General features: G+C 25.5%; 1 protein-coding gene across 1 annotated transcript in view; it reads left to right on the forward strand.

Annotated features, from left to right (window-relative positions):
- LOC100203414 (origin recognition complex subunit 3) overlaps positions 1–21,307 on the forward strand; it is a 49,370-nt gene extending 28,063 nt beyond the window's left edge. Inside the window, exons 6-26 of the mRNA XM_065792333.1 lie at positions 890–994; positions 2,148–2,221; positions 3,049–3,177; positions 3,564–3,586; positions 3,685–3,707; positions 3,791–3,869; positions 10,425–10,584; positions 12,669–12,782; positions 13,196–13,332; positions 13,552–13,615; positions 18,029–18,145; positions 18,394–18,476; positions 18,577–18,642; positions 18,809–18,879; positions 18,975–19,057; positions 19,243–19,334; positions 19,471–19,546; positions 19,848–19,913; positions 20,648–20,773; positions 20,969–21,054; positions 21,143–21,307. Coding sequence (XP_065648405.1) covers positions 890–994; positions 2,148–2,221; positions 3,049–3,177; positions 3,564–3,586; positions 3,685–3,707; positions 3,791–3,869; positions 10,425–10,584; positions 12,669–12,782; positions 13,196–13,332; positions 13,552–13,615; positions 18,029–18,145; positions 18,394–18,476; positions 18,577–18,642; positions 18,809–18,879; positions 18,975–19,057; positions 19,243–19,334; positions 19,471–19,546; positions 19,848–19,913; positions 20,648–20,773; positions 20,969–21,054; positions 21,143–21,248 — 1,880 coding nt within the window. The 3' untranslated portion in view covers positions 21,249–21,307. The remainder of the gene's footprint in view (positions 1–889; positions 995–2,147; positions 2,222–3,048; positions 3,178–3,563; positions 3,587–3,684; positions 3,708–3,790; positions 3,870–10,424; positions 10,585–12,668; positions 12,783–13,195; positions 13,333–13,551; positions 13,616–18,028; positions 18,146–18,393; positions 18,477–18,576; positions 18,643–18,808; positions 18,880–18,974; positions 19,058–19,242; positions 19,335–19,470; positions 19,547–19,847; positions 19,914–20,647; positions 20,774–20,968; positions 21,055–21,142) is intronic.
- Positions 21,308–22,366: the final 1,059 nt, after the last annotated feature.

The raw sequence follows: 22,366 nt of genomic DNA on the forward strand, positions 1-22,366 counted from the left end.
AAAATCTTGTGGTACCTTTAAAAGTTATTTGAAATAAAGAAGAGTGTAAGCCTTCAAGAGTAACTTTAATACTGCAGTTAAAAAGAAATAATTCAGTAATCTCAAAGTCTCTATATAAAGAAACTAATAATAGAGTAAAAACTAATCATAGGATAATTGGAGAAGTCAAAGTATTTTCTAAAGTTTTGAAAAATTGAAACAACTTATTTAGCACTTTTTAAAAATTTAGCAAAAATTGAAGAGAGTTCTGAAAAGCACTTTTTTAAGACTTTGATGGAAATCTTGTCTGGAGCACAAACTGTATAAGTGTTTAATTAAGAATTAACTTTAGCATTGGAAGCCAGAGTGATTTGACTGTTTAACAATGGGTTAATCTGTTTAATTGGCTGGAAGAGTATGACCATTAGATTCAAGAGTCTAATTAGACTAAGATTTCTTTGCAAATAACTATTTAAGTATTAACAAGTTTACTGCGTGGAGAAACAAGTTAAGTTATTATATACAAAATATAACATGAATTTTGAATTAAAAAAGTATACTTAGGGTTTATAAATGTTAATGTAGCCTGGGTCACAAACACAGCCCTGATCCGGGCTATATTTTATCAAACCTGGCCCTGGCCCTGGTCAAATATCATCTTGGTCACTTACTAACTGCTAATTAAACAAATTAAACAAAGAACAATATCAGTTTTCCTTGAAAGCTAAGAAAGAATTATCAGCTCTAATTTGCTTTAAACTAACCTCTAACCTTGCTTTAAAGACTGCATGAACATTAAGAAACACATTTAGAAAAGCCTAAAGACTTCTTAAAAATGATATAATTCAATATTAAATGTTAGCTGAAGTATTAATATTTAGATAAAAGATTTTTACTTTTTTTTTAACAGGTGTAAATTTACCAGATCATGAAACCATTTTTTCTCATCTTCAAACTGAGTTAAAAGAAAAAATTACACCATATGTAGCTTGTGTAAAAGCCAAAGAATGCTGTAGTAAGTTGTTTTTTTCCTAACTTTCCTAATTTTGTTTTTAACTTTTTAAATTATATTTAGTTTCAATTTTTAATATTTTATTCATCATTTGCTTAGATATTAATTTATTTAGTATTATTTATTTTAATCAACTATATTATTTTTTGTTTATAACTATTTAAGTATTACAATTTATATAGATTGTTGTTGTTGTTGCTGTTGTCATCATCATTGTCGTCATTGTTGCTGCTGTTGTTTGATTAAGTATTAAGAATTCTAAATTCTTACTCATAAAAAAAAATTTAAAAAGTAACTTTTAGTTTTAAAAACAGCGCTTAAGTTTAACAGATTTTATACAAAGTATTATCATTAGTATTTATATATATATATATATATATATATATATATATATATATATATATATATATATATATATATATATATATATATATATATATATATATATATATATATGTATAAAGAGAGAGAGAAAAAGAAGAAAATAACAAAGAATAATGAAAGAAAATAATGCTGCCCCATTAGAAAGTAAAGATTGCTTCCCCATGCCAAACCCTCAGTCGATGTAGTGGCACTACCTTGTGGCAGCAGGCTATAAGATAGTCAATGTGTGTACTGAAGACCCCGGCAGCAGGCTATTTTAGAGTGGCGTTAGAGATGTTATTTTAACATACATTCATAGTTTTTATATATATATATATATATATATATATATATATATATATATATATATATATATATATATGTATGTATGTATGTATGTATGTATATATATATATATGTATGTATGTATGTATATATATATTATTTATTCGTATTTTTTGGTTGGGCATTAGGTTGTAAAAAAATACATCAACTTTTTTTAATCTAAGCACCACACAAGTGTTGAAGCTAAAAAGAAAAGATATAAAAGAAGACAACTTGTTAAAAGAAAGAAGAATAAAGAGAAATCATAAGAAAGAAGAAGACAACCAGCATAATAGTTCAAATATGTTTTGCTTTTTTATTTAGAGATTGCAAGACCTTTAGAAGCAAGTCTTTTAGAGATTGCAAGACTTTTAGAGATAACAAGACTTTCAAAGATAACCAGATTAATATAAAAAAGATGTGCTTCTTTTAAATCATGAAAAATAATTTTTGAGCCATTTTTCTTTAGATTTGAAGTCAATGCTAAAGATAATTTTTAATTCATTAGTTGCATCAGTTGATCAAGTAAAATTATGTGACCAAGTAAATTGTTATTATTGTTATTTTCATATATATTTTATTTACAAGTTTTTAATATTTTTTATTTTTGTTATTGTAATTTTTAATGTTCTAAATATTAGAATTAAAAAAATCTAATATTGGAAAATTAAAATCTAATGTTAAAAGGTTAAAAAAGAAACAGCATATTTATAAAACATTGTCATGGTTTGTGGGTTTCATTTTTCATAGTTTCCTACTATGAAAAATGAAACCCAGACTCTCATTCCCAGACTCTCACTCTAAAAATCTCCTTTAACCCATTTTTGACAGGATTGAAAAAGAACAGTTTTCTTGAAAAAGCATAGAATATTTTAAATTGTAGTTTTTTTTATATAGTTTCACTTTTTGAAATAAAATTTAAAGTTTTGAGCAAAATGTTATACTTAAAAAGATTGAAAAACATTTATAATTAAATTTTGTGAGTTTTTTTTTTATTCTCACTATTTTTTAAAAGTTTTTTACATTTTCATGTTGTGAACCAACCAGTTTACATGTCTTGTTTTAAAATCCTATTTTTATTCAATTGTAATGTTTTTTTTTTTGTTTTTGTTATTAATAAATATATTTTGTTATTGATACAATATTTCATAGTACTGTTTACATTCAAGTCCAACACTTGAATCAAACTCAACACCCAAATTTAAGATGCAACACATTAATTTAGCATTCATTATTAAAGTTCAAAGTTCTAATTAAAGGAAACTATAACAGAAATAAAAATTTTTCTTTATTTTAGCAGTTGTCATGTTTTTTTCTTAGCAACAACAAACTGTTAATATTTATATTATATTGTTTTTTCTTATATTTAGACCATGACTTCAGATGCACAAAAAAATAATGAAGATGACAATGAAGTTGAAACTAAAAAGAAGTCGTCTATTTTTAATCATTATACGTTTGATGAACTTACATCGTGGTATAAACAGAATTGTGATAAGGTAAATGGTTTTTGATGTAATTTTGTATTAAGTATTTATATATATTTATGCAAATATTAAATAAAAAAGCAATATTTTGAAGCTTATATGGCTATAAATTTTATTTTGTACATAGATATATTAGGAGGTATATGCAGAATAATATAACACTTATTTACTTATATAGTCAGTAAAAAAACACTTATTCGATTTTTTGACTTCAACTGGCAGATCCTTTTAATGTAACTGCCAGTTAAAGAAAAAAGTGTTTTTTTACTTATTTGTATATATACATAAATATATATATATATATATATATATATATATATATATATATATATATATATATATATATATATATATATATATATATATATATATATATATATATATATATATATATTTAGAGTGTTAGCGAAGACAAAGTTAAGTATGTTGTTATATTGAAAAAACTAAGTAAGTTTGTTTTTTTTAATTTAATAGAATTTTTTTTTTTTAATTACTTATTTGGCTAAATCGTCTTTTTAGTGACACAATAAAGTCTGCACAAGGTATTATCATTTGATTATTTAAAAAAATAAGTTTAAACACTTGAATATATTAGTTATGAATTTTCAATTTTTTTTTTCTCTAGAAAATTCCTTAGTGTTTATTATAGAAGATTTTGAAAGTTTTTCACCCTCCGTTTTACAAGATTTTGTATTAATTTGTAGGTAGGTGTGCAATGACCACCTCATACTCATATATATACCTACATACATGTATTTTTGTGTGTATATATTTATGTGTGTATATTCATATATTTATGTGTATATTAGGGTTATGACTTTTTTGTGGCCCCATGTTCCTGGGTCATAAATCGATGAATATTTGTACAAAAATAATGAAAAAAACATCAATTCTATTTTCTTGTTGAAAAAGGTCACCAACAAATTAAAAATTCGAATTTACTATATATGTATATAAATAAATTTTCAAACAATTTTATTGTCGTTATTATTTAATTCTAACTTTTTTAATTGCAGAGTTATTATGTTGTTTTTAAGCATTTAACAGTTTATTATAACATCATAACACTCTAGATAACAAATAAATATAAAATTACAATCTTAAATAATAATTCTACAAGTACGAGAACCTACTGTATATATCAAAAAATGTTGTGTAGTATTCAGCTTAATTAAAACATTATATACAATTCTTATGCTTTGTTAACAAAATAAATCAAAGGTGAAGGTTCTCTTTCTTTTTACAGATGTCAAAAAGATCTTGATGACACTCAATTGCTTGTTTTGCATGGTGATTTGTACTGGGAATTTCCGATCTTGATAGTTTCAGATTCCAAAATCAATTCTTTACCATTCTTGAAATTCTTCCTGAGCTGTTTGAAGTACTTTACAAGTTCCGGGATAAACAGATATTTAATATTGGGTGACATGTTGTTTCCTCCAAGTTCTTCATCCATTACTACACAAAGAACTCGGTCAAGAACATGATGTTGACAACCAATGAGTTGTGGTTCTTTCAGTTTCTTTTCAGTAAAACATCTTTGTAACTGACTAACATTTCCATTCATTTTTCCAGTGTTTACATTCGTAGTGCCCGCTACAATCATTTTTATACTCTCACGTAAATTGTATTCATCAAGAAAAGCAATAGTATTTTATCAATACTTTAACAATAGTATTAGCTTTTTCATCTGGTATATCTAGTGCTTGTAACATAACTTTTCTTTGTTTATTCTTCAACACTAACACTTGATGTTCTTGGCAACTAATATGTTTGCCATTAAAGTTGGATTGTCCCAGGATCAGATAACAACCAAGAGTTTGGATTTTGAGTGGCCCCACCTCTAACGGGTGATGCGGAAGTTATCGGACAAAATAAAAACGTCAATAACTTATTTATAAATAAAAAAACAAACTACTATTATATATTTTTTTAAATAAAGCATTTATCTTTTAATAAAAATATATTATTTTTTATATGAAAAAACACCACCATCTGCAATTGATCTCAATTTTGCTCTGACGCCTTTCATATGCGACTGTAAAAAGTTTAAATCAATTTCTTGTAGTTTTAGTTTAATGCGATCAATCAAAACTTGCTCTGTTGAAGCTTGCCAATCTCCCTCGTAAACCTTCTGTGCCAAATGTCCCCAAAAATTTTCAATTGGTTGTGCTTGAAGCACATTTGGGGGATTGAATTCTTTATCAACGTAATAGACATATTGGTCCATCCAATTTAGAGAATCTTTAGAATAATGAGAACTTGCTAAATCTGGACAAAATAAATAGTTAAAGTATCCATGATACTTGTGAATAAATGGAAGAAGTCGTTTTTCTAAATATTCATTAAAATAGATTGATGAATTGATCGCTACAGCTTTGAAAGTGCGAAACAATGGCTCGGACATACCACGGTCAGATATGGCTATCCACATTAATAATTTTTTTGGAATTTCTCTTTTCCTATAAAACGAACACTTTCTGGACATGTCTTTTTGTTGTTTGTGTAGTATCCAGAATTTCCAGGCATGTTGTCCCCTGCAAAACAAAAGTATTTTTTGTCATCGATGACTAGAAGCGGTTTTGTGTTATAGAGTTGGTTAACTAGTTTCCTGCTTCTTTTTTTTGCTTTTATTTGTTGTTCTATAGTGTATTTTGGAGTCTTTTCACGTTTTCTATATTTAATATTAATTTTTTTAACTGACGACCAATTGTCGATTGATTTACACCGAATTTAATACATATTTTTCTCTGACTGACCCCTTTTCGATTGTTGACAAGTCTCGTTAATTCGGCTTTCTTTTCTCTAGTCCAGGATGTTGGACGACCAGGGTGCTTTCTATCAGAAAACGATTGAACAGTTACAAGTCTTATATTGTCTTATTATTCTTATATTATCATATATTGTACTTCGAGCAAATCCTTCCTTTTCAAAATGATTTACGATTTTTTTTTTTTTTTATGATAGGTTCATTTACAAAAAACATTTTTAGTCGCTTTCGAAAAGATTCTCGTTCAGCTGCATTTAACCTCATTTTAAATAATTGTGTTTCAAATAATAAAGTTTATATTTTATAGAATGTTTATGCCTACGCATAAAACCACAAAAACTAATTATTGCTCAAATAATGAAATTAGGATTTGTCTGATAACTTCTGCATCACCCGTTAGTGATTAATCTTCTAGTGAAGACTTTATTCATACTGTCTGGTATCTTTTAGTAGTGGAAGTACTTTTCTTATAGGACATTATGATTGAAGATATTACTTGAATATATTTCTTAAAGTCATTTATAATAAATGTAAGTTCTATAACTGCCACCTGGTGAATACAGATTCATATATAATTATAAGCATTGCTCAATCAGACAGCTTATATAGTATAAATCTTGCAAATCTTTGCCTGCAAATACTACTTATATACTATTTTTAAAATTTTGTGTTGTGGGTGGCCTTTTTTGAAAATTAATCAGAATAAAATCTATTTTCATTAGTAATTTTCATTACTTTTAAGCAAAAGTTTATCGATTTATGACACAGGAAGTTAATTGTTTTACAAAAAATTAACAAGTCATAACTCTCATGTATATATATACAGGCCTTGTTTTAAAGCGTTAACTGGCGCGCCATTTACGTATACTGTAAGCCACTTTACTTAAGCAGTAAGTCATTTAACGTAAGCCATTTTTTATCATTTTTTAATATTTAAACAAGTGGTAAGATAAAAGAAGTAACGAAGAAGTAAGAAGTAATAAAAATCACAGAAGTAATAAAAATCAAAAGTTTGAATGACGATTATGTAAAAAAGTTTGCACCTACATTTGATATTTGTACTATTTACAAATGTAATAACTTAAGTAAGAACAAAGAAAATTTTATTTTTATTTATCTAACTTTTCTATCAAAAATGTAAAGAAAAAAAGTAAAAATAAAATCATAAAATAAACTTAATAAAAAATTTTTTATTTATCACTTTGCAAGAGCAAGAATATTTATTAAGGCAATTATTAAGGCAATTTCTCATAACAAACAATAGCAAAAATAATTGCCCAATTTAAAAATAAAATGAAAAACAAAACAAAAATTATTAGCTAAAAAAAAGTACACAAAAAAAAAAATAGTTTTTTGCTTGAATTTAGGCTTGAAGCAATATAGCTCTTGCATTGTCTTCGTTTTTATTTATAAGTTTTATTTTGCAAAAAATAATAGTTTAGAAAAATAATATTTTGTTTTAGTTACATCAGCTTTATATAAATAACAGATTGTGCAATATCAAAAAAGTAAAAATGGAAATTTCTTTATGATTAAGAAAGAATTTTGATTGAAAAAGTTGTTGAAATTAAAAAGAATTTTTTTTTTCTCTATGTTTTTCTTCCTCATATTCTATTTTTTTAAAAAAACTAAATTGTAAACATATTATAACTTATCACGGCATCAAAAATATTCATAAAGCATACACTTAACTTCTTTGTCTTAAAGCAAGTAAAAGCGCAAAGGTATATATTTTTTAATAAATGATACCTGGAAACTTAAATCTTTGTTTTTCACACACAAAACAAAAGCGCTAGTAAAGTAATTAACTTGAGTTTTTTTCTTTGCAACAAGTAATATTTTTTGTTTGTTAATAACTTTTTAAAATCTTTATTTCCAAAGCCACAGTTTTAATAAATAAATAAAAAAAAAGGTAACATATTTTAATTCATTTATACTAATGTTGAGAAAAGAAAGAAATTAATTTATGTTAAATGATAATAAAAAAAGTAAATTTAATTAATTAAAATTATTAAAAAAAATTTAAACAAAATAGACATTCCACAATGTATGCATTTACAAAAAATTTTTTTGTTAATTTGTGAATTAAACTTTTAATTTATTTCCGGTAATTTATTTTATTGTGATAGTTTAAAAAAGTTAATGTCCTTAAATAATAAAAAAAATAAAGATAATTTCATGGCATCAAAATCACAAAGATCTAATGAGCTAAGCAGTTTTTTTAAGATAAGACCTGTATATATATATCTATTTATGTGTGAGTGTGTATAAATGTATATATATATACAGTACTCAAAGTGGAGAAAATAAAGTAACAGGATAGTATTCAGTAAATTAAAAATACCATCCCGCCTAATCATTGTTATATATAGAAATTTATAAATAGGTGGCAGGATGGTTTGAACTTTTTAAAAAGGTGGTGGGATGGCATCCCGCCTCATCCTGCCCCACTTCAATATATATATATATATATATATATATATATGTTTAGTAATTTAATATATTATAAATATAGAAAATATCATATATTAATGCAGTAGTGGTGTAGTGGTTGAGTGCTTCATAAGCAAGAAGTTTGGTGTTTAATCCTTACCACATTCTTGGTGGCAGTGAAAAATTTTAAATAATTATCTCCTTATTTCTCTTCAGTTTTTTATTATTTCTTATTATTTGCTTATTTCTCTTCAATTGTGAAATAAAACTAGCAGTAGTGATTTTATTTTACAGCTGCATAAATAACAAGGTAATGAAAATCGATACAGTATTTTCAAAACTAACCACATTTTGTTTTATTTTTGAGGTAACTTGAGTAAATTTCAAGTTTCAAAAGAAAATTAATTGAACTTTAATAGTTCTGAATTCAAATTAAAAAAAAAATTTAAATTTTAATCTTCATTTTTTTTTATTTAATTCTTCAATTTCAGTTTTCATTTTTTTAATATATTTTTGATTAATAAGTTTTATCATTTTTTATTTTTATTAGCAAAATTGATTTTGTTTTTAAAATGCAAGTAAAAACAATCAGTATTATCAAACAACCCAAATGATAAAAATATTATTAGCAGTATCAATAGTCATGTTTACCATTGCAGCTCCATTATCAGCATCAACTGCAATTTGGCATTAAAATTTTTTTCAAATTTCTGATCAGCTCTTTTTAAAAAGCAGCAAAAAAATTTTGACATTATAGCTACCACATGCAGACACAATTCTCTCCTATAAATCAGATATTGTATTACTCTTTATTAGTTTAGAATCAGAGATGCAGAGAATCGATTTGTTTATACACTATGTGGCTACGTCTACCAGTTGTGTTTATCATACATCTATTTTGTAATATAATACATCTATTTTTTTTGTATGATACATCTGTTTTGTTAGCATTATCTTCTTATTTTTTAATAATAGTCTCATTTCATAGAGACCTTAGTACAAAGAGAATTTTTATTTTTGTTACTAAAAACAGTTTTTGAAGGTTTAAGAATGTAAACAGTATATGAGCTGCTGTTCTTCGTGCTTTCTGTATTGTGAACCATTTATACTTTTTTGTAAGAATCTATACTTAAATACCTTATTTTATTTTTCGTATCGGTGTCTATTCTGAGTTATTAAAATTGTGTTAACTTTTTTATGAAAAAGCATAATGGTGTTCGTTTATTTGTTGGTAACCTACAATTTCAGTAAATCTAAAATTTCAAAGATCTGATGTTTGAGGAAAAAAACTAAACAAATAAGAGTTTTCGAAGCACTTAATAACAGTCACAGTAAAGGGATGAGACTTAATTAAATGACGAGTAACACGAGAATAAATTTTAGTAGATGGCACAAGAGCTAGCTCTTTAGAACAGTGCTCATTATAGTATTTATATAAAAGAGAAAGAGAAGCAACATTATGGAGATGTGATAGTGGTTGGAGGTTGGCTGTAAGAGCAGTTCCAACTATGTTTACAATTAAATTGCTAATTTAATACATATTGTACTGATTGCCAACTCTTTAGTATATTATTTTATATATTAGTGAGTTTTGATTATTTTAAACAGAGAAATGAGATGCAAAGTTGTTTCAGAAGACCAAACCATTAATATAATGTATCATTGCAAGTATATAAGATTTTAAGGAAGTGAAACAAGTATATAGGATCTTAAGTAACGAAAACAAGTATATAGGATCTTAAGTAACGAAAACAAGTATATAGGATTTTAAAGAATATAACAACAGTATTGAGTTTAAGTTATCAAATGTGGAACCTTAGAACTGGGATGAGGTGTTAAATGACCTGTTCATTTAATACCTCATCCTCAATAGAATGTAGTATTCACATAGTAAACAAAACAAAAAATATAAATTTAATTTTAATCTATTAATCAAATTAAAAAAAGTATGAAAAGTATCTTTATGATTTTATTTTTTATTATTTTTATTATCATTTACAAAAAGTTATGAACTGTTATGGATGTATTTTTTTTAATACATTGAAATCTTTTTTAGTGAACATATTGCAAACCTTCCAATAGTTTTACTTTTTGGAATTGCTACAACAGTATCTTCTATGCATCAATCTTTGCCTCATTTTGTATCATCTCATCTGTCTGTTGAAAAGTTCCAATCACAGCCATCGATTATATGTTTAACTGAAGTTATTGAAAAGGTTATTTTTAAATATTTTTGTTAAATTTTGAAAATTTAGTTATATAAGTTTTAATTAGGTCCGGTTAAACAATTTATTTGACCAATCAAACAAGTTATTATTTTCTTTAAGGCTATCATTTGAAGCCATTTGTTATTATTAAAGCATATATTATATAAGAAATTTACAATATTGATATATTGTAAATAATTTACAATAATGAGCTCACACATATATTAACTAAAAGTATTTAGATAACCTCTAAATACTTTTAGTTAATATATGTGAAAAAATGATTTATGTTGTGTTTCTTTGCAAACACCAATATACTGAACTTGAAATTTTTAAGTACACTGAACAATTACTCTTTTTTTTTTAGTTTAGTGGCTTTTGTTAAGCATTTTTAAACTTTGTGTTTAATTATCTTATTTCAACATAATCGTTGCGTAAGCTGGTTTGGCGTTAAGTTATCCATATTAAGTTAAATTAATCATTTAACGTTAAAAAAAAATACATTATTTTTTACATGAGTTTTGTTTTACAAATGTCTTCATAATACATTTGCAAAACGCAAATGTATTATAAATATCCTAGATAGCAGCATACATACATCCTAAATGCAATATCTATGTACCTATGGACACAGTTATCTTGAAGTTTTTCAGTTCTGATCATTTTACAAATATCTATTATAGTTTTAGGTCTTTTAATTTTTGTCACAATGATATAAAATAACTTCTTTATGGCTTTCTAACATTCTACTATTCTGTCAGCTGGTGCCCTTTCAAAACTTGGCACCCGGGGCCAAAGCCCTCCCTGGCCCCTTTCTAAATACGTTTCTGCACACCTGTATGTGCTATATTGTACTTATATGTGCTACATTGTAGCTTGACAAGGTATTTTGCAAGGTGTTGTAAAAGTATATTAACATCATATGGATGTGTTATATTTATTCAAAGAAAATGTTGAAAGTAGTGAAAGATTAAAACAGAACAAAAAACAAGTTATTACAATAATTCCATGAGTATAGCAAAAAATATTATTTTTCTTAATATGACACATACAAGATAGTAACACAAAATAGCAATAACTTGACAATAAGCATTTCTCAATTTAACAATTAAAGAAATGGTAACAAAGCTAATGTAATGGTAGCAAAGCTAATGAAATGGTAACAAAGCTAATGAAATGATAACAAAGCTAATGTAATGATAACAAAGCTAATGAAATGGTAACAAAGCTAATGAAATGATAACAAAGTTAATGACATGGTATAATAAAAAGTACAAGTTTTAAAATTTTAAACATTTAACAGGTCACTAATGTTATCAATAAGTTAAAAAAAATAACTTTATCACTAAGCATAGTTTAACCGTACTAATAAATTGCATGTCTAAACTTGAAGTGGAGTGTTAAGTGAATTAAAAAAAAAAGTTATCATTATAAAAAGTTATAGTTATGTTTATATGTAAAAAATTAGCGTATGTATTCATATATATTCCTTATTTGAAGTATATACTATAGCCTTCTACAAATAACAATTTTAGTATGGCATTTGTGACATGCAATATTATGTAGTGAACATACTGAGGTTTTATTATATCTTGTTGCTCTGGTCACTGAAACAAGCTTGAAATGAAAAAGGTTCGTTCCAATATAGAATGTTTTAATTTGAACATTTTGAGAAAAAAAATATTCCCATATTCATGAATTTTTTTTTTTCTCAAAATATTCAAATTAAAACTTGGTAGGATAACATTCTGTATTGTCATGGTAGGAAACATATTTAAATATAGATGGTCATAAGGTAACCAATTAACTAGTCAGGTAGTAGTCAGGTAGGTCAACAATTAACTAGTCAGGTAGTAGTCAGGTAGGTCAACTTAATAGGATGAACATAAGTAGTATGTGCATATGAAAAAAATATATTTCAGCAAAATCTTTTTTTATTTGTTTATTAAATTATTTATTTATAAAATTTTTCTCATAAATATATTTATCTATATAATTAAAGAAAATAATTAAATAATATAATTAGTAAAAAATGACTTTTCTAAGAAGTAGAAAAAATATATCATTTACAACTATTTGGAACTAATTTTCAGGTTCTTTTGACAAGTAATGCTCCATTTAAACTTGGGCCTCGTGTGTTTCGACTATTGTTTGAGTCGTTTTTGTACCATGATTTTTTACTAAAAAACTTTGTCAAAGGGCTACAGGTGAAGTTTTTATTTTAATCTATTTTTATATTATTATTTTATTGTATTACACATTGAATAGTTTCGAAAAAAAAATTTATAACTATTTAATAACAACTTTGTGATGTAACCCTGTATTATTTTTATGCAGGGTTGCACTGTATATAGTTACAAAGCAACAATGTAATCCTGTTTTATTTTTATGCAGGGTTTTACTGTATACAGTACCAATTTTACACAGAGTTAAACATCAAAGCCTATTAACTCAAATCTAAAAAAATAACCTAAAAGTTAAACACTGTAAACCTAATAATTGATGTTTTTTACATTTTATATCTTTATAATTTATTTTTTATTTTAAAATCTTTATCTTACAATTTTATGTTTTATAATTGTTACTTTAATTATTAAGTTTCTTCAAATTTTTTGTATAGTTTTCAGTCATGGAACATTTTTACAGAAATCAATTTAGTGTTCTTAGTATGATGAACTTGAGTGAACAAAAAATATACATAAATAGTTTAACTAATTCACAGATTGCCAGTTTTCAAAATATAAAATCTTTTAAGAAGTAAGAAAAGTTTGTTTTTCATTTTTTGTCAGTTTGTTTTGTCAGAAAATATTTGCAGCTAGAACCCCTCCCCCAACCCCTTTCAATCATACCCCACCCTCATCCTCTCTCTCTAACACACAAGCACTGAGTGTTTGGATTTTTCTTTTTGATACTAAATGATGAATATAATATATTAATGAATATTTTGATACTAATTGGTGAATATTTTTTACATAGTTTTATAGAGCGAAAAGGAGAAGAGGAGCAAAAGAATATTTTATGCAAGAAACAAGAATTGATTGTATGTTTCCATTCTTTTAAACTGCATTTTTTCTTCTTTTCTATAAATTAATTTTTTTTAGTATTTTGTTTTTTCGCAATTGTAATATAAAAAATTATTTGTTTCCTAATATCTCAAATCTTTATTATTTTTTCATGTTTTGTTTGTAAAAAAGTCTTTTCAGCTTATTTGCATGTTTAATTTTCACCTCATTAATATTTATATTTTCTTTGTAAGTTATTATGTACAGTATTTGTAATCTTTCTAATGATAATTACTATTAGCAACAGACAAAACCTGTTTTTGTAATAATTTACATAATTTCTAAATGTTTTTTTCCTGTTAGTGTTGTGAATGTTAGTCCAGTGTTATTAGTAATGTAGTTCCATCAGTGATATTGGTTATTTATAGTTCGATGTTGATGCTGCTCTGTTTGTGATTTTGTAAACATTATTTATGAAAACCTTTTTGTGAGTTAGCTAGTTATCAATAAATTAGGTAAGGTAACAAGTTTTTAAACCTAAATAGACTTTATACAATATTAGGCTTTAAATAAACTTTATACAATATTAAGCTTTAAAAGGTATAAATAGTTCAAAAATTCTATTATTAAATTAATTATTATTATTAAACTAATTATTTTAAATAAATATTAGAAGAATTGGAGATTTTGCAAGACAAGAAAATTTTCTTTTGCGAAAAACAGAAAAGCCATACTATGGTTGTTGAGTTTTGATGCAAGTGTTATTGTTGTGTTTTGATGCAGGTGTTACTGTTGTGTTTTGATGTGTTTTTTTGTGTTATTGAAATTTGTAACTACTCTTTGTGTTATCGAGCTGCTTGACAACCATTTATAATTCAAATCATTCTATAATTTTTGCAAAGGGTATTTTTTCCCATTTCAAAATTTCAGATATTTATAATTTGTAAGTTCGTTTGGTTTTAATCATTCCCATAAAATTTAGTCTAACATTTCAATGTGTAGAAATAAATAAAGATAATAATATGTATAAAAATATTTATAAAGTTTGAGATATTGTAGGGATGTGAAGTCCAATCCAGTTTCATAAGTTTTTTATTTGTCTTTTGATAATGTTAATATACATTTTTTAAATTCTTTTTTAATTTAATTTTGGAAAAGCAAGATTGTTTTATGAAGTTTCTATTACAATGATATGTATAACTTGTTCTGTACTGTCACGGCAAGATAACTTCTGTATGTCATGCCAGGATAACTTCTTCTGTACTATTATAGCAAGGTAATTATTGAGGATAATGCATTTCTAAAAGAATAAAAAACAATAGTTTCGATGTGACAGTTTAACAATTAATTTTTAAATTGCAAGCCAATATATTATTTTTATTTTTGTATGAAAATTGTTGAAACTTGTTATCTATCAGGTTTTGCAGAGAACATCTGAATTTTGATGTAATAGAGTTAGAATAAAACAAAAAAGTTATTAAGAAAGTTATTAAGATCAATTAATACAAGCATTTAAAAAAAATATTTCACACACCAAATCATAGATTTAATTTTATGTAAAAACGGCTGCAATCTAATCTGTCATCTAGATCTAGTAAGGAAAAACAGTTGCTCAACATTTAATTAAGTGGTTGTCAAAAACAAGCTTTGAAATTTCCTAAAATTTTATAGAAACACTTATTAGCATTTAATGGGTTGTCTTTGAAAAAATTTAAGTTCTAGGTTGGATGAGTTCTTTTAAAATTTCTGAATTATTTTAGAGCTGAAATCTTTTTTTCAATTGTCTTAAGTTGGTTCTGAATAAAAACAGAAAAATTTAAAAATGAAAGTGAGCAAGGTAAAAACGGAAATAGTTTCAACATGTTTATATAGAAATTTTATTGTAAATAACATAAAACACTACGAACTTCTTATTAATTTTATTTTTTTCCAATTTCTATTTTAATTAGTTGTAATTTCTGTTTTTGATTAACTTTATATTGGAAACATACAAAATACAAGTTGCATGCCATAATAATAACACAACAATAAAACATCTTATTATCAATTGTTCCAGTTCCAGTAGTATTTCTCTTTATGGTGAAGTTAAACATCTAGTTATTATGTTGAAAAAAATTATTCTTAATTACTTATTAGTGAAAAAAATATGGAGTTATTCAATTTTTGTTTTCTTGAAGTCCTTGTAAACTATGAATAGATATCATTAAGTTCATACTTTGTGCAAACGTTTAACTCACTACTTTAATTATAAACACAATATAATTCCTAAGATAAAATTTTTTCAAAAAAATTAGATAATTTTCCTCTTTTAATTATAAGGAACAAAGAGTTTAATAGTTTTACAAAAATTCCTGAGACTCCAGGTAAAATTAGGGACTCAAGTACTCAAGACTCCGCATCCCTAAGAGATTGAAAGCAGTAATATAAAGTATTAACAAATATTTTGTAGTCAACACTATTTAGCAAGATATCTTTGACAGACAAATGTAAAAATTTAAATTGTTTCAAAAAATGTAATATTGTTATTAAATTTTTTGAAAAGTTTTTTACTTTAGTTATTATAGAAATTTATGACATTATGACTAGTTATGAATTCATTGTTTTACTTATATATAGCTCTAAGAATTAGTATTTAGGAAACATTTATAAATAGGTTGTGTCTGAAAATATACATTCAGAATTAATATTTAGCTGTTCTCCTCCACACTATCTTATCTTTTAACTTTATTTTTTTATCAAGTTAGAATTATAGGCATTCTAATATGTGAATAAAGAGGTATTCCATCATAAAGCGGGACAGCCATGTAACCCACTATCTCATGTTTTGTAAAAACGGTCATCTACATCACATAAATTACCTTGCCAATGGGTGAATTAACTCAAATTTAACTATACTAAAAAACAAATTTTCTAATACAAAAATAGCAAAGTTCTTTCATAAGCCCCTTGCAAATATTATGCTTTAAATATTATTTGTATAAAACAAGTAATACAAACATGGGATAAAATTCATATTGTTATATTCCAAAATTAAAAATAATTGAAAGAAGATAAATAAAAACTTGTTACTACTTCTTGTTACTACTTTAATCAACTTCAAAAGTATATACAAATAAAGAAATTTAAATGACAAGCATTTCTTGGTAATACTCTTGGTCCGAAAGGTAAACTTGTTAATCTTAAAATTAACTTCGCCTGACCTGAAGGACAAATAACCAAAGGTAAAATTTGTCTGACCAGGTTATTTTGTATCAACATCCTTTTAAAATATGATGAAACCTTTTTTCATATAAACTTTTATTCAGGAATATAAATATTAGCAATCGCAATTGCTACAAATTACATCCTTTCAAGATTGCTAAATGGCTTTGGACCATCTCAATCCACAATCGCTTAATTCATCCTTGCTTGTAAAATTTCAGCACTGTTATCAACTAGGTTTTGAAATATTGTTACCTTTGGTGGCCATTTTGATTTTACTGTTTTTGTTTTACCAGTTACAGTATAACTTTTATAATAACAACCAACTCAAGTATGAATGTCCAAATCATAATGACAACTAAATCATGCATCAAAGGATCATGTAGAGAGGTCTAGATGTCTGTCAGTTTATCATCTCTGTCGCTGTCTGTGAAAATATTTGTTGTTGGTGTGTGTGCTGTGTGACGCATCCCTGATGGTTATAGTTTTCGACAGGAAATATAATGGATAATTCAGGTTTGTCTGATGATATGACAGCACAATTTAATTATTTTGTTGATTTTTGATGTTTGTAACTGAATAATGTGACGTGTGACTTGTGATGGAATAAAACAGTACACAAACTCTTGTTTATTTTAGATATATAATTTTTTTTTTTTGTAATAACCATAAACACAAAAATACATAAACTTATATACAGTATTTCAAACTATGAATACTTTTATCATTAGTTTTTTTTTTATCTATTATAATATTATACATTGTTGTTGTTACATACTTTTTAAAGTTTATTTGCTTGTTTTTTATTTAATGATTAACTTAGGGAGAAAGAACAATAGTTAAAAAAGCATCTCTCAATTTCGCACTAAAACACTCTTTTAAAAATTTATTCTAATAAAATTAAAAAATCCCTTAAAATTGGTGATTTTAAAGAAGCAATATCTCACAGACCCATTAAATAACAGTGTTGAAATTTTTCAATGTAGTCCAATTGATGTAGGTGACCATTTTTAAAAAGTATAAAGAAAATTTGAGATGGTGGGTTACAAACCTCTACTTTCTCATACTTCATTCAATTATTAAATTAATAACATAAATAACATAATTTAACATAAATTATTAAATTGATATTAAATATATTGAGCTATATATTAAACATTTTATATTTTAAATAAACATGTTGAAGACAACATGTTTTCTTATTTACTTTATTACTCAATCTTATTCGATTGTTTTCTTATTGTTTTTAGAACTTAAGCTTGAAGCTATTAGAGCAGCTAAAAGAACACGAAAGGATATTTTTTCCATCTGTGAAATGCTTGTTCATTATAGCGTGTAAGCTTCCAGGGGAACCACTTGGAAAAAGGGTAACAAATAAACTTCTGTTCTTTATATACATGATTTTTGACAGGTTTAAACTTTAATTATTACCAAATTGTATTCTTATTCTTGTTTCCTTAAATTATTCTTTGTGTTTTAAGTTGTTCTTTGTATTCTTAAATTTTTCTGTGTGTTCTTAAGTCGTTCTTTGTGTTCTTTTTTGTTCTTTGTGTTCTTAAATTATTTTTCGTGTTTTTAAAATGCGTATTTGGTGTAATAGTATTTTTCTTTTTAGTTAAGGGATACATATGAGTATTGTACAATTAGTCCGAATATTGCAAAAGATCAGATATATGCAAATGCAATGTCATTAGTGAGGTTGATTTTAGTTAAAGGCTCACCAAAAGATATTATTATCTAATATTATAGTTATTGTGTAAAAATTTGTTTTATATTCCTTTTTTGTTGTTGTTGATAGGATGCTGTCTCGTGATGAATTATTGCCTATTTTAATGGCATGTGTGCATGTTTTAGAAGAATCAAGGTAAAGTTGGCGATTTTTTTTTTTTAATTCTTTTTTTAAAGTTAATGTTATTTTTTTTTTTGTTTAATTATAATTTAAAATTAAATATGAACATTAATGGTTTAAAAAGTTTAAAAATTTTATAATGTTTAAAATGTGTAATAAATGCAAAATTGTTTAATTAAAGCGATTGCAAGCAATTATTCGACGATGCTAAAATACTAAAACAATTTATTGATCGTTTGAATAACTTAGATAGTGAGTTTTAAATTTGAACTTAAATTTTAATTTTAAATAAAACGAAGTTAGAAATGAATTTATATATAATCTCTCTTTTTTTAAATTAACTTTAGATATCGAAGAACTAGAAGTTGTTACAGAAAAAGAAAAAGTCAGACCATTGCCTGTATTTAAAAGTAGATACGATCTTCAAGAAGTAATTCTTGTTTAATTTACTTATATAATTCTATTATGAGTTTTGGTATTTATAGCAGTAAGTTTTATTCTTCTGAGATTATTATTATCATTGTATTAAATTTTACTTTATTTTTTTAAGAATAATGAAAGATCATTTTAATTTTTTTAAATCTCACTTTTTTTTTGAATTATTGATTTGTTCAGAAAATGAAGCTAGCTGCTAAAGATAAACGAAAAGAATCCCCGTATGAAAAATTACGCAATGAAGTTGTTGTCGCTATGGATACAATGTTTAAGTAAATTATAGTTATGAATTTTTTTATTGGTTTATAATTTTTTGATTTAAAAAAAAATAAAGGTGATAATGAAGTAAAGGTATTGTTTTGCTATTCAAAGTATTGTTTTGCTATAGTTTTCCAGTTTTTTTTGCAGGAAAAATCTGCCTTCTCCTCTTGAGTTACCTTTTCATGAAGTATTTTATTACAACGACTTTCAAACTGTGAAACGGGTAGAGTTTTATTCCCAATTGTTGATTATTTATTCGAAAAATTACATCATTCTAATATCAACTTTCTAACGATAACTGTTAGATAGTTAAATTATTAGTAAATGTTTTTATTTAAAAAAAATGTTTATATACTTATTGTTCTTATGCTATATGTTTTCTTACTAATAACATATGTTTCTTTAGTAATCTCATATGTTTCCTTAGTAACCTCATGTGTTTTCTTTGTAATCACATATATTTTCTTAGTAATCTTATATGTTTTCTTAGTAATCTTATATGTTTTCTGATTTAAATATTATAGCGATTAAATGGTACCCCTCGGCTGGCAATACAAAGAGCACTTGCTACATCGAGTTTTTATCTCCAAGTACTGAATGTTTAACTTAATTTTCAAATGTGATATCGTCGGTATACAAGAGAAATGCACCAAGTCCAAAAACATCATTTTGAGATAATGAACAAATAAGTTTTTGCGTAATAGTTAAAATAATAAGTTTTTGTGTAATAGTTGAAATAAAAAATCCTAATTACTCATTAATAATTGATTTATTAAATTTGTGTGGTATATCAAACGATAGAGAATTTAAAATACTAAATAGTGGTATAAATAACTCCATACTGCCAAAAATGGACTAGGTGCATTTTCCTTGCATACCGACGATATATTTTTAACATAAAATACATCAATATATTATAATATATGTAAACTATATATAGTTATATATAGTTTACTGTATATATATTGCAAATAGGCTCCTCATATATGTAATATATGAGGAGCCTATTAGCAAAACGCGCTCCAAGTCCAAGTAAATTGAATTTGAGAAAACGACAAAAACTCAACTAGTCTGAGTTGCGCATCAACAGAAATTAAAATTTTCTTTGTCCAATTTTAGGACAAAAACTTATTCAATTGGTTTAATATTTAAATAGATGATAGATTTCAGTCTATAGAATGTGGAAATGGAATTAACTCATAAAAAATTTATTGTGACTATTTATTGTGCGTTTTGCAGATAGGCTCCTCATACGTTTATAATAATAACAATAATAATAAAGTTATGAAATTTCAAATTATGAAAAAAGTAATGTTTTGATTAGTGTGAATGTTGTAAAGAAATAGATAGTGATACTGGGAGTATCAAATCTTCTCATCCTGATATATGCATACTTTATAAGCTTCACTTGGAATGTGGAAAACTTATAAATCTATACGATTGGTTGCAGGTTATTATGAATTTTTTATCTTTTTTAAATTTATTATTAAAATGATATTTAATTGCTTTCTATGTGGCAGTCGTATTAAAATCACAATTCTTGCTTGTTTTTTTATGAAGTATTTTTTGAGTTTATTTATAAAGTAACTCCATTTTTATTCATTTTTTAAGTGACTTCATCTCTTTTTTATGGATTTGTTATTAGGCATTTATTACCGTAATTGATCCATCATTAGTTGATACAAAAAAAAAGAAATCTGCATCAAAGAAGAAGCTTGAAGAACAACTTCAGTATCTTTTCACAAATGCTTTCTTTTTTCCAGAAATCTTGGAATCTTAAAAGAAAGAATCTTAAAAAATCACCTTAACAAAAATTTAGCGCTCGTTTCATTCGAGGAGTTTCTGAATTACAATTCTTAGGTTTTATTAAAGCAACTGTTCGAAAAACCGATCACGTGTCAAGGCTTACCTGGGGTGGCTGTTAGATACTAAGGAATGTCTGTAAATAATAATTTATAGTTAATAGCTATTCAAATTGATCGTATTTAGTTTTCATGTTTTTTTATTAATTGTATTGGTTCTACCTCAAAAAAAATCTGTTTTGAAAAGTAAGCAAATTAAAAAGTAAATATAAACCTTTGCATATTAATTCTTTCAATGAAAAAATAAATTTTCCCTGATGTAAAGTGTTCCATGTAGTAAAGTTGAGAATTTGTTATTATTATCTTTTTTTCATTTCTGACTCTTACGTTTTTTAGTCAGAGTTGACTCTTACTAAAACGTTTTTTCAAAACCAAGTTTAATGTTAAAAGCTTCTTAAGTTAAATGGATTAGCGTTCTAATGCATTATTAGAAAATTTGAAGAAAAAGAAATGAATACAAAGAAAATTATTAGAAAATTTAATGAAAAAGAAACTAATACAAAGAAAATTATAGAATTGATAACTAACTTTTTTTTTCATAGAAAGCGATTTCAGTTTTAATGTTAATAATGTGCTCAGTTTTTGAAAAACAGTTTCTTAGAGCATTCTGAAGTCAACAAAGTTTTGCTGGCTAGCTCAAGCTCTCTCTCAAACTCTCCCTCCTCTGAACTCACTTATACCCTTAATGGATTTTTAACAAAAGGATATATTCTCTTTTATAATCAATTTTTAGGGTTCCATCATTTTATCAGTGACATCGCGACTTATAACAATTTTTTTCCAAATTTTGCAACCCTATAATAAACTCGGTGGCCCTCGATCCTATTATAGACTCAGTAGCCTTTTGGACTTAGTCCACCATATCGCGATGCCGTTTTATCCTTCAATAAATGTTCAACATAAACATCAGCAAAATGTTTCTTTACATTTGTTGTTTTGAATAATGACATTTTGATGATAACTATCTTCTTCATTTTATTCTAAATTTAGTCAAATCCTTACCGCAGTTCTAAATTCAGTCAAATCCTTACCGCAGTTCTAAATTCAGTCAAATCCTTACCGCAGTTCCTTATCGCAGGCCAGGCGGCAATTGGGTGAGATGAGTTTATTAAAACATTCCTTATAGAGGCATGTGTGCAAAAAAAACTTTACAAGTATGCATACAAGCACTAACTTTTGTT

Source organism: Hydra vulgaris, chromosome 03 (assembly GCF_038396675.1).
Source record: "Hydra vulgaris chromosome 03, alternate assembly HydraT2T_AEP".
Lineage (NCBI taxonomy): Eukaryota > Metazoa > Cnidaria > Hydrozoa > Anthoathecata > Hydridae > Hydra > Hydra vulgaris.